This window comes from Callithrix jacchus, chromosome 9, assembly GCF_049354715.1.
Source record: "Callithrix jacchus isolate 240 chromosome 9, calJac240_pri, whole genome shotgun sequence".
Classification (NCBI taxonomy): Eukaryota; Metazoa; Chordata; class Mammalia; order Primates; family Cebidae; genus Callithrix; species Callithrix jacchus.
This window is the reverse complement of record NC_133510.1, coordinates 44,696,455-44,710,994: the sequence shown is the minus strand read 5'-3', so window position 1 is coordinate 44,710,994 and position 14,540 is coordinate 44,696,455. Positions and strand designations below refer to the sequence as shown.

General features: G+C 37.8%; 1 protein-coding gene across 8 annotated transcripts in view; it reads right to left on the bottom strand.

Moving 5' to 3' along the window:
• Positions 1 to 14,540, bottom strand: part of ITPR2 (inositol 1,4,5-trisphosphate receptor type 2) — a 529,604-nt gene that overhangs the window by 244,092 nt on the left and 270,972 nt on the right. For all 8 annotated transcript variants that reach the window (XR_013522736.1, XM_054238248.2, XM_078339073.1 and 5 more), the window contains one exon: positions 14,286 to 14,406. Coding sequence is in view for 7 of the 8 variants with exons in the window: in XM_054238248.2 (XP_054094223.1) it covers positions 14,286 to 14,406 (121 nt within the window). In the remaining variant the exon portion in view is untranslated. The remainder of the gene's footprint in view (positions 1 to 14,285; positions 14,407 to 14,540) is intronic.

Below are 14,540 nucleotides of genomic sequence, written 5' to 3'. Positions count from 1 at the left end.
CATGAACAAAACACCAAAAGCATTGGCAACAAAAGCCAAAATAGACAAATGGGACCTAATGAAGCTCCACAGCTTCTGCATGGCAAAAGAAACAGTCACTAGAGTGGATCGGCAACCAACAGAATGGGAAAAAATTTTCGCAGTCTACCCATCTGACAAAGGGCTGATATCCAGAATTTACAAAGAACTCAAGCAGATTTACAGGAAAAAAACAAACAAGCCCATTCAAAAGTGGGCAAAGGATATGAACGGATACTTTACGAAAGAAGACATATATGAGGCCAACAGTCATATGAAAAAATGCTCATCGTCACTGGTCATCAGAGAGATGCAAATCAAAACCACATTGAGATACCATCTCACGCCAGATAGAATGGCGATCATTAAAAAATCTGGAGACAACAGATGCTGGAGAGGATGTGGAGAAAAAGGAACACTTTTACACTGTTGGTGGGAGTGTAAATTAGTTCAACCATTGTGCAAGACAGTGTGGTGATTCCTCAAGGCCTTAGAAATAGAAATTCCATTTGACCCAGCAATCCCATTACTGGGTATATATCCAAAAGACTATAAATCGTTCTACTATAAGGACACATGTACACGAATGTTCATTGCAGCACTGTTTACAATAGCAAAGACCTGGAATCAACCCAAATGCCCATTGATAATAGACTGGATTGGAAAAATGTGGCACATATACACCATGGAATATTATGCAGCAATCAGAAATGATGAGTTCGTGTCGTTTGTAGGGACATGGATGAATCTGGAGAACATCATCCTCAGCAAACTGACACAAGAACAGAAAATGAAACACCGCATATTCTCACTCATAGGTGGGTGATGAAAAATGAGAACACATGGACACAGAAAGGGGAGTACTAAACACCGGGGTCTATTGGGGCGAAAAGGGGAGGGCCAGTGGGAGGGGGAGGTGGGGAGGGATAGCCTGGGGAGAAATGCCAAATGTGGGTGAAGGGGAGAAGAAAAGCAAAGCACACTGCCATGTGTGTACCTACGCAACTGTCTTGCATGCTCTGCTCATGTACCCCAAAACCTATAATCCAATAAAAAATTTAAAAAAAAAAAAAGAAGGGAAGAGAGGAGAGGGAAGGTAAGGGAAGGGGAGAGGGGAGGAGAGAGGAGAGGGAGAGGAAGAGGGAGAAGGAGAAGGAGAGGAGAAGGAGGAGAAGAGGAGACGAGAAGAAGAGAGGAAAAGGAAAGGAAGAAAGAAAATAGATAATATTCACTAGCCACGCAAAAACATGCACCAATTTAGACAAAAACTCACACTCAAGTTTTACAGAAATAATAACAGCTATAAGGCAACTTTAAACAATCAATTTTACCACTGCTCAGATTTCCCTAGTGAATGTTTTCCTAATATTCATGAGACACTTCCCTTTCCCAAAGCATGCAATATCTCTGTTTATGTCCTTCACGTACAGCAGTGCAATTGCACTTCTGTCTCATCTGAAGGAAAGACAGCCTCAACACTGCCAATCAACACATAGTTTTATAAATACTTAATCCTGTACCACGATCAAATCCTGGGAAGATTTTCATCCCTTTCTGGCTGCTTCACACATAAACTGGGTTTGCTCTAAACATCCAAAAATCAAACAGAAGACAATACTGCTTCTATGTTATTTTCTAAGCAACAAAAATAAAAATTACAAACTTCAGTGTTTCTCAAAACATATTACAAACAAGTTTCCACTGATATTTAAACAAATTGGGGAGGATATTGGGATTTATCTCCCCTTTAGGAATCAGGTACATTAGGTGAAATTGACCATCAAATAAGTGTTGTTGCTATGAATATGACTTACACTAAGCAGTGCTCAATTAATATTTTTCTAATGACAGCAGTGGAAATTTAGTCCAATGGCAGCACCTCTGTTATTAACAATGCAGCCTTTTGATTAGTGACTTCAAGAAAATCTCATCCACCTCCAGAATCTCTTGTAAGCTGCTGCTAGTACACATTTCTCTATAGCCAGCACCATGGACAAACCAGGCTGGGGAGACTCCACGATCCCAAACTCTATTGAAAGTTTTTTTTGTTACCCTCAAACCATCCACTTCAATTGATATTATCTAGTCTTCAGTCTTTGGATAAATTTTACAATAAAAATTAGCAAGGTAAAATATATTACTTTCCACAACTGCAGGTAAACTTTGAGCAGAGCTAAATGACAAATTCTAGGCAATATTAGAAAATTAACTATGCAATTGAGAAAAAGAGATTTTGAGTCAAAGTAAGTCTACTTTGTAGACAAAGTTTTTTCAAACAATTGTGAAAACACAAATATTTCTAAAGACATGGTCTGAAACAGATTCACTGGACTGTCCAAATAGTGTAAATACTAACCAGAAACCAAAATTAACAATACTAATTTAGCGGTCCATTGTTTAAAAATTAAAGCACAAAAAAACAAACAGAAAAAAATAATGTCTAAAAATGGAAATAATTAATTTATTATTTCACTTACAAGGACATTAATAACTAGAACAATATTTTTCAAATGTAATCAAAAACATAATCCAAACTTAGCTTACTCTTATTAAGCAAGAAAAATTCCGGCATATATACATTGCATGTCAAAATGTGAACAAGAATGTATTCTTGGGATTAGTGGTTACTCTCTGCCCCATCTGTCTTTTAATAAGGAAGAGCTAATAAATTTACTACAGTTAGCCATTCTTCTGGCCTATAGTGTTAACTCCAACTATCTACTTTAATACAAAGGGTCACGTTAAAGTTTAAAATATTTTTTAAAACACTTGTTCCTATTCCACTTCTAAGCTGGAATGCAATTGAGATACACCTTGTTAACGATACACTGTCAGTGAGTAAGTAAATGGATCCCTTAAAAAACTATTAGGAGAGAGGATGGGTTGTTAGCAATGCATTTATCTTTTGTAGAGCTCTGCCTAGAGATAACTAGTTCTCTAAAATGAGCTATCTTTATTCATGGTTTTTTTTTTATGATTAGGCAACTGCCTAATTAGGCTTATAAATCTCAGAAATTCTCTGGATATGACAAGTCTTTGCAGTGATTTTAAGATGTAATCAAAATCTATTTCTAATTATTATTCATTAAATATTGCTTATTAGGTAAAAAATGTTTAACTAGATCTCATTACTGATGGTACCTGCCAGACCAATATCTCTGAGAATACATACAGTGCAGTGATAGGTGCCATGAGAAAAATCTTAGATAGATAAACTGACAGGTAGGGGGGAAAGGCAACAGAAAGTGTAAGCATTAATTAGAAAAGCTGGTTGGTTGTCAGGTTCTACATACAGGCCCAGGTGGACCACAGGAATGTGGAATGGCACGGGCATTTCCTATATCATGTCAAAGAAAAAATAAATCTGTACTGAAGTACCAGTGTACATAAACATTAAATACATTAAATGCATCTTTCCTGTCTGGCACTCAAATACACTGGATAAATCCTCAATCAATCCTTACATTGAATAACACATGTGCTTTTTATGGGTTACTGAAGAACTAGTAATGGCACACTTGATTAGTCATCCGGAAAAAATAAAGTTGATTCCATACCTTATACCTTACAACTAAGTATATGCCAGATAGCTCCCAATTTTAAACAACAACTCCCAAAACACAAACAGACAAACTAAAACTATGAAAATTCTCCAATAAGAATTCAAAAAACATCTTAGACTAATTAAGGCTATTCTGAAGATGAAAGAAAACCTAAAATCCTGAAAGAACATTTAAAAATATTGCATGCCAAAAAATAAGTAAAAATTCAAATGACAAATTAAGAAAATTAATTTGGCCGGTCATGGTAGCTCACACCTGTAATCCCAACACTTTGGGAGGTCAAGGTGGGTGGATTGCTTGAGCCCAGGAATTTGAGACCAGCCCGGGCAACATAATGAAAACCCTCTACAGATATTACAAAAATTAGCCATGTGGGGCAGCAAGCACCTGTAGTCGCAGCTACTCGAGAGGCTGAGGTGGGAGGGTTGCTTGAGTCTGAGGATGCCGAGGCTGTAGCCAGCCATGATCATCCACTGCACTCCACCCTGGTTGACAGAGCAAGACTGTCTCAAAAAAAAAAAAAAAAAAACAGAAAGGAGAGAAAAAAATTGTTACCTATAGGCAAAGAGCTCCTTTTCTTAATTTCTAAATGGTTATACAAATTATTAAGAAAAAAAAAACCATTAGGAGAAATAAGGAAAACACAAGAAGTGATCGCTCACAGAAAAGGAAATATCAATCATATAATTTTTTCTCCTTACTCATAAAAAAGAGAAACACACATTAAAACTATAAAAATATTTTTACTTACAAGATTGGCAAAAATCGAACACCCTGCATTATCAAGAAGAAAGATATTCTCCTACATTGCTAGTGGAGTATAAATTGAACAATCTCTACACAGGGCAGCATCCATCAAAAGTGAAGCAACCCAGAAATTCCACTCTTGGGTATTTACCTTATTCACATGTGGAAAATGATTGCAAACAACATAAATATCCAATAATGAGGTTAAATCTATATTAATAGTCATGCAATGGGATGTTATGCAGCCAGAGAGAAGGATAAGATATAAGAAGAATAATGTATTTCACTACATTTTCCAACACTCAGTAAATGCTTCACTTATTTGTATTAATTCATTTATTTTATTCATGTAATAAATATACATTGAGTATCTACTGCTCTGTAGACACTGTAGGCTCTAGAATTTTATAACAGGTAGGATACTTAGTTTTATTCTGCTTTGTTATTTCTATACATATTATATCTACCCCAATATACTGGAAATTCACTGAGGGTAAAAAATATGGTTAGTTATATTACATTTCCCCAAAAACTAGAATAATGCCTTTTAGATAGTAAAGAATCATTATAAATCAGTTGAGTTAATAAATGTGTAAAAAATTGTATGATATTGCCCAATCTTATAAATTGCTCAGATTTAATTTATTTAGTAATAATAGAGTTTTTAAAAACTGTGATTACAAGGGTGTATAATGTTAAGCTCTTTATAAAATCAACCACAACACCTTAGATAGATTAAAATACATATAATATGTTTATTTAATAGAAACTGAATTTCTCTTCTCAAAGGGTTAATATTTTCTACAGATACAAAGTTTTTGGGACCAATTGGCTTGAAATTGATGTTTATTATTCAAACCATTTGTAAAAGATATCTTATGGAATTTCCACTTGGAAAATAGATTATGTTGCCAAAACATACCCAGTATTAATCCCCCCAAATCATTTGAAGATTATGAAACACATGGAACAAAATTCTTTTTTAAGTGAAATGATATGGAAGTAATTCTTGGATGCTTTTTCTCAAAGTTCTATACTTCTACCACGTGCTATTTTATTTTAGATGAATGAATAAGCTGAGGAACAGCAACTGACCAAGTTCATTAAAAAATCCACATAGCCTTAAGGCCTTAACATTTCTCAAATCTCTGTGAACACCATGGTGTGCATTTACTACAGAGTTCTCCATCCTTACCTGCTTCTACCATCACCCTTATTTTAGCTCATTGAGGACAGAGGATGATAAAGATGTTCCTACCTTACATTCCAGTTAGGCCCCTTGAATGTAATGACTTTGCTGGAAAATTTGCATTTATGATCACTTAAAAGCTTTTATCTTCTTATCAATTTCAAGTCCTCCCTCTTAGAAGACAGTGTAGCAATGGAGATAAGTATCAGTAATTTCTACATATAAAAAGTCATTCAAAAGCACCTTAGCCTTTAAAAGTTTGAAAAGTTTTATCAGAAAAATCTAACGTGATATATACAGTATATTCACAATTGATCATGGCTTCACTTTAAAAAACTTCTGAAGTTTTATCAGAAAAAAATTAACCTAACACAGTAAACTCACAAAGGATCATAGCCTCAAAACATTGATGGCAATAGATAAAGTTATAGCAAACTTATGAAGCAATCAAGAGAAGAAAGAAACAGCAATAGATAATAGGAAGTATTCTTTTTCTATATAGGACTTTCCGACAATCTGTATAACTCAGTTCACTAGCTCCTCACCTTCTTTTTACTGTATTTGAAAATTCTACATATTTGTTTCACATATAGCTTAAATTGCCACCTTCATCCATAATGCATATCTTAAAGGTATAAGTAACACATCTGTTTAAACTGATTTGTGATAGCAGAGTTTTATGCCTGCTAGAATGTCAGTGCAGAAGGGATTCAGAGCCTGTCTCAGGCCCTGACTATCTGTGTGACCTTCAGAAAGCTGCCAAACCCTCATAACCTCATTTCCCCATCTATAAAATGGAGCTAACAATTATGTCTACATCATAGATTTCACTACATTTTCCAACACTCAGTAAATGCTTGCTGCTCTCAGCAATGCAAGCACTGACTTCGAGAGTGCTTTTGTTGATTTTTACTAACTTTTGTATTCCATGTACAAATAAGAAAGAGAATGAAGTATTTTTGATGATAGATGAGTTGAGCTAATGTATTTGAGAGCACTTTACAAGTCATAAAATGTTATGTAAATATGACTATAATTGATCTTCACATTGACAGCAATGTATTTACCAACTTGTAAATGCACTGAAAATCTGCCTTATAAACAAAGTACTCTCTTGACTTTGTTGCATTTTAAATATGCATATCCCTTGTTCTCTTTAATACTAAAAATTCTTGCACATTCAAATTCTGCTAAACTTCAGTGCCTTTACATGTTTTTACAGAGTTGCTGAAACACAAAAATAATTTTGCACCTGAGTTATAAAATGTCAGACAGATCCCTACCCAACAAAGTTTATGGGAGACCATTGTTTAGGACTAGCCTCCTGCACTAGGCCCCAGAAGACCAGAGCAGATTGGAGTCATTCATGCTAAGTGCCACATAATCAAACAGAACTCTAAAATGGGCCAGTTATCCAAGAAAACAGAGGATCCATGGCAATCAATCAAAAGGGGCCTAGTTTAGCATGATGAGGAAGTCCCTACTATTTTAATCCTTTAAGGAAGGGAACTTTGAAAAGACTAACTTTCTTCTTGTTCTGTGTTTCTACTTTCTTCAGCCCTTTTCTGTCTAGAAAGCAACTGAGGTGCTGCTTGATTCTAGAATGGAATTGATATGCAGACTGAAGCCAGTTGACAAGGGTATTTAGCTGTTAACTAAATTTTCCTGGGATTTGGATCCCACCAATCTAGTAAGGATTAATTAAAGCGATTGATTTGCGTTCAATTGATGTAAGATAAGATCTTGCAGTCCTTATTTTTGGTTAACAGAAATTAAGTATGGCTTCCTTACTTAGGGCATTGAAGGTTCTTGGTTTGACTTAACTGATTTTTAGTTTCACATTGAAAGTATTGGTGAGAGTAGTAGAAACAGGGCTGACATGATAATAGTGGCAAATAAAAGGCAATTAGATCTTCAAATTAAATTTGTTGTAATTTTGACTTTTGACTCCAGTAAGCCAAATGTCCATAGTTCTGGTTTATATGATAGGGCTTCCTAAGATATGACTTTCGGGGAAACATGACAAAGCATAAACTTCATCCTCAAAGAAACTTGGATTTCATTCATTCATTCATGAAACAGGGTCTGGCTCTGTCACCCAGGCTTGAGTGTAGTGGTAAGAACATAACTCACTGAAGCCTCAAACACCTAGGCAGCAAAGATCCTGCCACTTACGCTCCCAGGTCGCTAGGACTACAGGTGTGCACCACCATGCCCAGCTAATTTTTGTTTTGTTTTTGCTTTTATTTTGTTGAGACAGGGTCTCACTATGTTGACCAGGCTGGTCTCAAACTCCTAGCCTCAAACCATTCTCCCACTTTGGCCTCACAAAGTGCTGGGATTATAGGCATGAGCTATATCATTCAAATCCAAGTTTGAACTTGGATTTCAAACCAACTCAAGGACTCATTAATTGGACAAGTTACTTAACCTTCCTAAGCCTAACTTTTACTATCTGTGAAATACCTGGTCTATGGGTTCTTGTCAGTCAACAAACACCTATTAATCTACCTAGTCAAGAAGACTTTCAGGCTCCAGTGGCGAAGGGAGGAAAGTCCCTCTTTTTATAGTTTACATTCTAAGGTGGTGTGGCAGACAACAAAGAAGCAATAAATAAACAAACAAGCTGCTTTCAAATAGCGGCAAGAGCTAAGAGGAAAATGAAATGGTATAAGATGATAAGGAGCAGAAAGAGTGGGGTGTTCTGGAATACTTCACCGAACACTTATATTTTGAGCTGAGATCTGATTGACGAGAAGAAACCAACAAGTGACAATCTCCAGGAAGAGGATCCAAACAGAGAGAACAGCATATGCAAATGTCCTAAGGTGAGGAAAAGCCTGAAGCAGATGAAAGACTCAGAAAGAAGGCCAGTGTGGGTAGAACAGCGTTGGAAGAGATGGAGCGTGATGGGAAAAGGTAGGACTGGATGCAGCTCAGATGAGGAAGGGTTTTGTAAATGTAATGGCGAGTTGTCAGTAGGTAAGTGACATACTCTAGTTTACATATTAAGATCCTCTAGCAGCTGTGCAGGCAAAGGATTGCAGGTGGACATTTAGTAAGGACACTCCTCTGTCATCCATGTCCAATGATGGTGGATTTGGACATGGGTGACACAAGAGAAAGAAAAAGAGATTCTGGAAATGGGTCCAATAGAATCTGCTGCTGTGTTTAACCAGAGTAAACAAAAGGGAAGACTCTATTGCGACCCCTAAGGTTTTAAAAGAGTACTAACTGGACCGGGCACAGTGGCTCACGCCTGTAATCCTAGCACTCTGAGAGGCCAAGGCAGGCAGATCATGAGGTCAGTAGTTCGAGACCATCCTGGCCCACATGGTGAAACCCTGTCTCTACTAAAAATACAAAAAAATAAAAAGCTGGGCATGGTGGCAGGCCCCTATAATCTCAGCTACTTGAGAGGCTGAGGCAGGAGAATTGTTTGAAACCCAGAGGCAGAGGTTGCAGTGAGCCAAGATTGCACCACTGCACTCCAGCCTGGGCAACAGGGTGAGACTCCATCTCAAAAAAAAAAAAAAGTGCTAACTGCGAAAGAGTTATTTTTTTGAAGTAGCACAGAAATCTGCCTCTTGCAGCTGCCATATATGAGTTATAATTGTATCCTTGGGAACCTACTTTTTTAAAAAGCCCATTCTAACCTTCAAAAGTTTGAAAATAATTATTGTGCTCCTCCTCAGATTTCTTTTCTTTGTCCAAATATTTCAAATGTTTTCAATCACTAAAGTAGGTGACTTTAGATCCCTAGAAAACTGTGATGGTTCACTTCTGAATGTGTTCTACTTTGGTTCTCTATGACCAGCAGCCAACAACGACCAAAAAGCATGCAGTCTAATCATCATTAAGCAGAATCTGCTTTTCACCTTCATCCTAGAGAACAACTTTCTATTAATTTATTTCTGACAGCTACTTCACAGTTTCCCCTCAAAATCTAATATGGGAGATGAGAACAGTACTTGTGATGAGGTAAGTTAGAATGAGATGAGGCTGTATCAGGCCATTCTTGCGTTGCTAAAAAAAAACACCTGGGGCTGGATAATTGACGAAGAAAAGAGGTTTAACTGGCTTATCATTCTGCAGGCCATACAGAGATGGCATTTGCACCTGTCCAGCTTCTGGTGAGGCCTCAGGAAGCTTCCACTCTTGGTGAGGCACAGGGACAGCAGGCGGGGTCACATGGCAAGGGCAAGAGCAAGGAATGCGGGCAAGTCCCAGACTTTTAAACAACCAGATCTCATGGGAACTCACCCAATAAGAACTCACTTATCACCAAGGGGATGGCACTAAACCATTCATGAGGGATCTGCCCTTATGATCCAGTCACCTCCCGCCAGACCCCACCTCCAACATCAGAATCCCATTTCCACATGAGATTTGGAGGAGATAAACATCCAAACCATGTCACAGACACTAAGAAAGGCATACATGGACCAATGGGGGAAGAGTTCAGATTTGGATGTAGGAGCCAAGGATGGCTATGGAGGAATCTGAACAGAAAAAAAAAAAACTGAGTGATGGGAAAGATGCTGAGGAGTGGCAATGGTGGAAACTGGAGAAAGCTAGTGTGAGGCATGCTGGAGCATCTTAGATGTAACCATGAGGAATCTAGCCTTAGGTTATTAGGCAAAGAGATGTTATTGATGGTTGGGGACGTAGTGTTGATTTTTTAAATGAACAGAAAGAATTTCACTTCAAAAAGATTACTCTGGTATCAGGCTTATTTGAATAAGGAAACAGGGAATGAAATAACTAATTTCCTGCAGTGGTCCAAGAAGAAAGTAATGAAGGTTAATGAGGCCGCAATGGGGGAGAGGGGAGGGGAGAAACAAATGCAGAGGGAGAGTGGGGACAGAATATCCAGAGCTTCAACTGTTCCGATGGAAGGGACCAACAAGGAAAACAAAGAAAGCATGTCATCTCACAAAGAGAAAACAGATTCATACAGAAACCTCACTCTTCACCTCTCTTGATTATAGACTTCTATATAATTGTTTTTTAGACTTATCGCACATGTCTTTATAGCACACAGAAAGGAACTAAAACTGCCTTTTAAATTATAATGCTTTGGCCAGTATGGAAATGGTAGGAAAGGAAATCTTATTACTTAGAAATAAAAGATATATTTAGAGTAACATAGTTTTGGTAACTATATTAAGCCCCCAAATCTCTGCAACTTTATACATGAACTGATTGGATTACACAAGGCATATCACTGAAGTCAGAATTCAGAAGACAGTCACAACATGGAATTTCACTTGTGGCTCCAAGTTCTTTCTCTCTCAATTTATACATGTGATCAGCAACATGTCCTCTATGCTCTGTGTAGAACCAACAGGTATTTTCCTTGCATTTGCTAATATTGAGGGGTGGAGGAGGAGGAACAAGAGGAAGGAGAGAGAGAGAAGAGACGGCCTTAATATGTGAAATGTAGAAAAATACTTAGCAGCTAAGACAATGTATTCCTATGTAAAAATTAACACCATCATATTTCTTTGCTTTTCCTTTGAATTTTATCTTTTAATGGTTAATGTGTTTCCTAACTGATTTGACTCAAACAAAAATACTTTCACTGCTGTTTTAGTATAACTGGAAAGTAATATATTACCAAAGTGTGAAGAAGAAAAGCAGATTCACACATCATCCACCACTCAGAGATAATCAGATAAGCAACTTTAAAATTTTATTTATCTCTCTGAACACTTTCCACCGTGCATCTTTTTAAAATAAAAATTAGGTTCTCTTTATTTCTCCTTTATTTTTGTGTGTCCTTCTTTATTTTTGATATGATACATATTGTGATCTCTTCCTCTTCCTGTATCTCTTCACTTCCCTTCCCAAACCAGTCAGTCCTATCATCTTTAGGAGGAGTGCAGCAGAGTAAGGGTCCATGCTGGGTAAGATGCACAAAGGAGACATGGCAGTCCAGAATGTGAGAGCCCAAAAGAAGTGAAAGGTCTATGTAGGAGGACTGCCTGCAGAGAATTAGAACTTAAGTGGGCCGATGAGGGTGTGCATGGGAGGAACAGCCTGGGCTAGGGGTTGCAGGCGAGGAATGTATTCATGTAAAGGAATGACCCAGGATAGAGAGGGAGAGGCCAAGCCAGGTGAAGAGGATGTCCCCACCCAGAGCAGCAGCCTAACCTAGTACCAGCCCAAGGGAGGCAATATGGTTTCATTGTATCCTATGAAGTTCATGTGTTTGAAATTTAATCCTCAATACAACAGAGATGAGAGGTGGGACTTTTAAGAGGGGAGAGCCCTCAGGAATGGATTAATGCTGTAGGTTAGATACCCTGTGAGTGGGTTTCTAATAAAAATATTAGTTTGGCCCCCTTTCTTTCTCTCTTTCTCTCTCTCTCCCCACCTTCTGCCTTCCCTTATGGGATGATACAGCAAGAACACCCTCACCAGATGCAGGCCTCTCCATCCTGGACTTTCCAGCCTCCAGAACTGTAAGAAATAAATCTCTATTCTTGATAAATTACTCAGTCTCGGACACTCTGTCATAGCAGCACAAAACAGAGTAAGCACAAAACAGACAAAGACCAGAGATGAGGACGGTGTCCCTCCATAGGAGGGTAGCAGAGGCCAAACTGCAAAAGGACAGCATCCCTGTGGAGTGTGGCCCAGCATGGGGGATCCCAGCTCATGTAGGCTCTGAGGTGAGGAGGGTAGGTGCAAAGAATGCTTCCAGGTGTGGAAACATTAAAGTTATTAGATTATTTAAGGAGAACTGGCATCTTTCTTAATTGAATTTTCCAATCAAGAAATGAATATTATGCAGCAATCAAAAACGATGAGTTCGTGTCCTTTGTAGGGACATGGATGAATCTGGAGAACATCATTCTCAGCAAACTGACACAAGAACAGAAAGTGAAATACCACATGTTCTCACTCATAGGTGGGTGATGAACAATGAGAACAAATGGACACAGGGAGGGAGCACCACACACTGGGGTCTATTGGGGGGAATAGGGGAGGGACAGTTGGAGGGGGGAGCTGGGAATGGATAGCATGGGGAGAAATGCCAGATGTGGGTGAAGGGGAGGAAGGCAGCAAATCACACTGCCATGTGTGTACCTATGCAACTATCTTACACGTTCTGCACATGTACCCCAAAACCTAAAATGCAATAAAAAAAAGAAAGTGTATGTTTCTCTATTTATTAAAATCTCATATCCTTCAATATAGTAACATTTTATTCTCTCATATTGTTTACTCTTAGATGTTTAATGTTTTTGTTGCTATTGCTAATGATATTCTTTTCATATTATATTCTATTTTTTGGTATACAGAAAGTCTTTTCAGTATAATACTTATTTATAATTAATTACCTAAGTGAACTGTATTATTAGTCTGTTAGTTCTATTAATTTTCAGTTGATCTTCTTGGGTTATAACTGCCTTTCAATGTATTCAAATTAGAATTGGGGCTGTCGTTAACTTTTTTTTTTTTTTGAGACGGAGTTTCGCTCTTGTTACCCAGGCTGGAGTGCAATGGCATGATCTCGGCTCACTGCAACCTCCGCCTCCTGGGTTCAGACAATTCTCCTGCCTCAGCCTCCTGAGTAGCTGGGATTATAGCCACGTGCCACCATGCCCAGCTAATATTTTTTTTTTTTTGTATCTTTAGTAGAGATGGGGTTTCACCATGTTGACCAGGATAGTCTCGATATCTTGACCTTGTGATCCACCCGCCTCGGCCTCCCAAAGTGCTGGGATTACAGGCTTGAGCCACCGCACCCGGCCTCGCTAACTTTTGTTGATACAAAATAACCTAAGTCAAATTACAAACAGGAAGAAATGACTAAAAACATTTTAAATGGTCATTAATTAGTTAAGTCATTTATTCATTTATGACATATTCATTGAGCTATACAATAACCCTGGCCAAATTACATAGCCTATAAAACTCTCTGTTTTCTCAACTATAAAATATAAATAATTAAAGAACCTATATAAAGATTAAATGAGATAATACATATAAATTGCTGGCATTGCACATGCTAAGTACTCAATAATTGTTAACAGTGATGATGACTGATCATGAAACACTGCCTTTCCCAATGCCTGTGGAGCCACCATTTGTTGAGAGAATGATCAAGTGCTTCCGTTTTTTGTTCAGTATAGCCAAGTCTGCATTTCTTCTCTCCTCTCCCCTCTACCACAGAGAGTGGCCCAAATAACTTATTAACTTTCTCTCTCCCTCTCCCACACACACACATCCTACCCTCCTCCACACACAAAGAAGAATCTATGAGAAACTCTTCTAGAATCTACTTACCCTCCTTTAGTTGTAATTCCCTTGCCTTAAATTTCATTTGTAACTTCTGAAGGCTTCTATATATAATAGGTCCTCATTAAATATTGATGGACTTCAGACAAAATTGGAAAACTACAAGACTCTCAAAAAGTCCTATTCATATGAAGGTATTAGTAAATTAGGCCACTCAATAGACAAGACAATTCCATAATGAAACCTGAGGTAACAGCTAAAATCCTGTAAAATCTGAGCCATATTAAAGTTCCATATGCAATATTAAATTTAAGATTTTTAATATGATGATTATATCCTCATCCTAAGAAGTATGTAACATTCGGAATCATATGCTGATGGCTGCTCTTCAACTTAACAGAAACATACCTGTTTTCTTATTAAGTTGTACGTTGGGAAGCTGCTTGTGTTGCCAGTTAGCCAAAAACCTAATTTCTTCAAGAAATGTAAAAATAAGTAAAACCCAAATCATGACTTACCCACTTCAGCCAAAGTTCTGATACAAGATTCCACAGAGGCTTTCTGTGCCGGGTTTGGCCAGGTGCAATTGTAAATTCTGAAGGCAGATTGCAGTAGCTGAATAAAAACTGGCTGATGTGTCTAAAACCAGAAAGGAAGTAGGAAAATAGAACTGCTAAACCATGAATGCCCCTGATGTAGTATCTATGCATTATCAGAAACATTCACCAAAATAAAATACAATACAATGTTTCAAGTTTCAGTACTAGTTACTA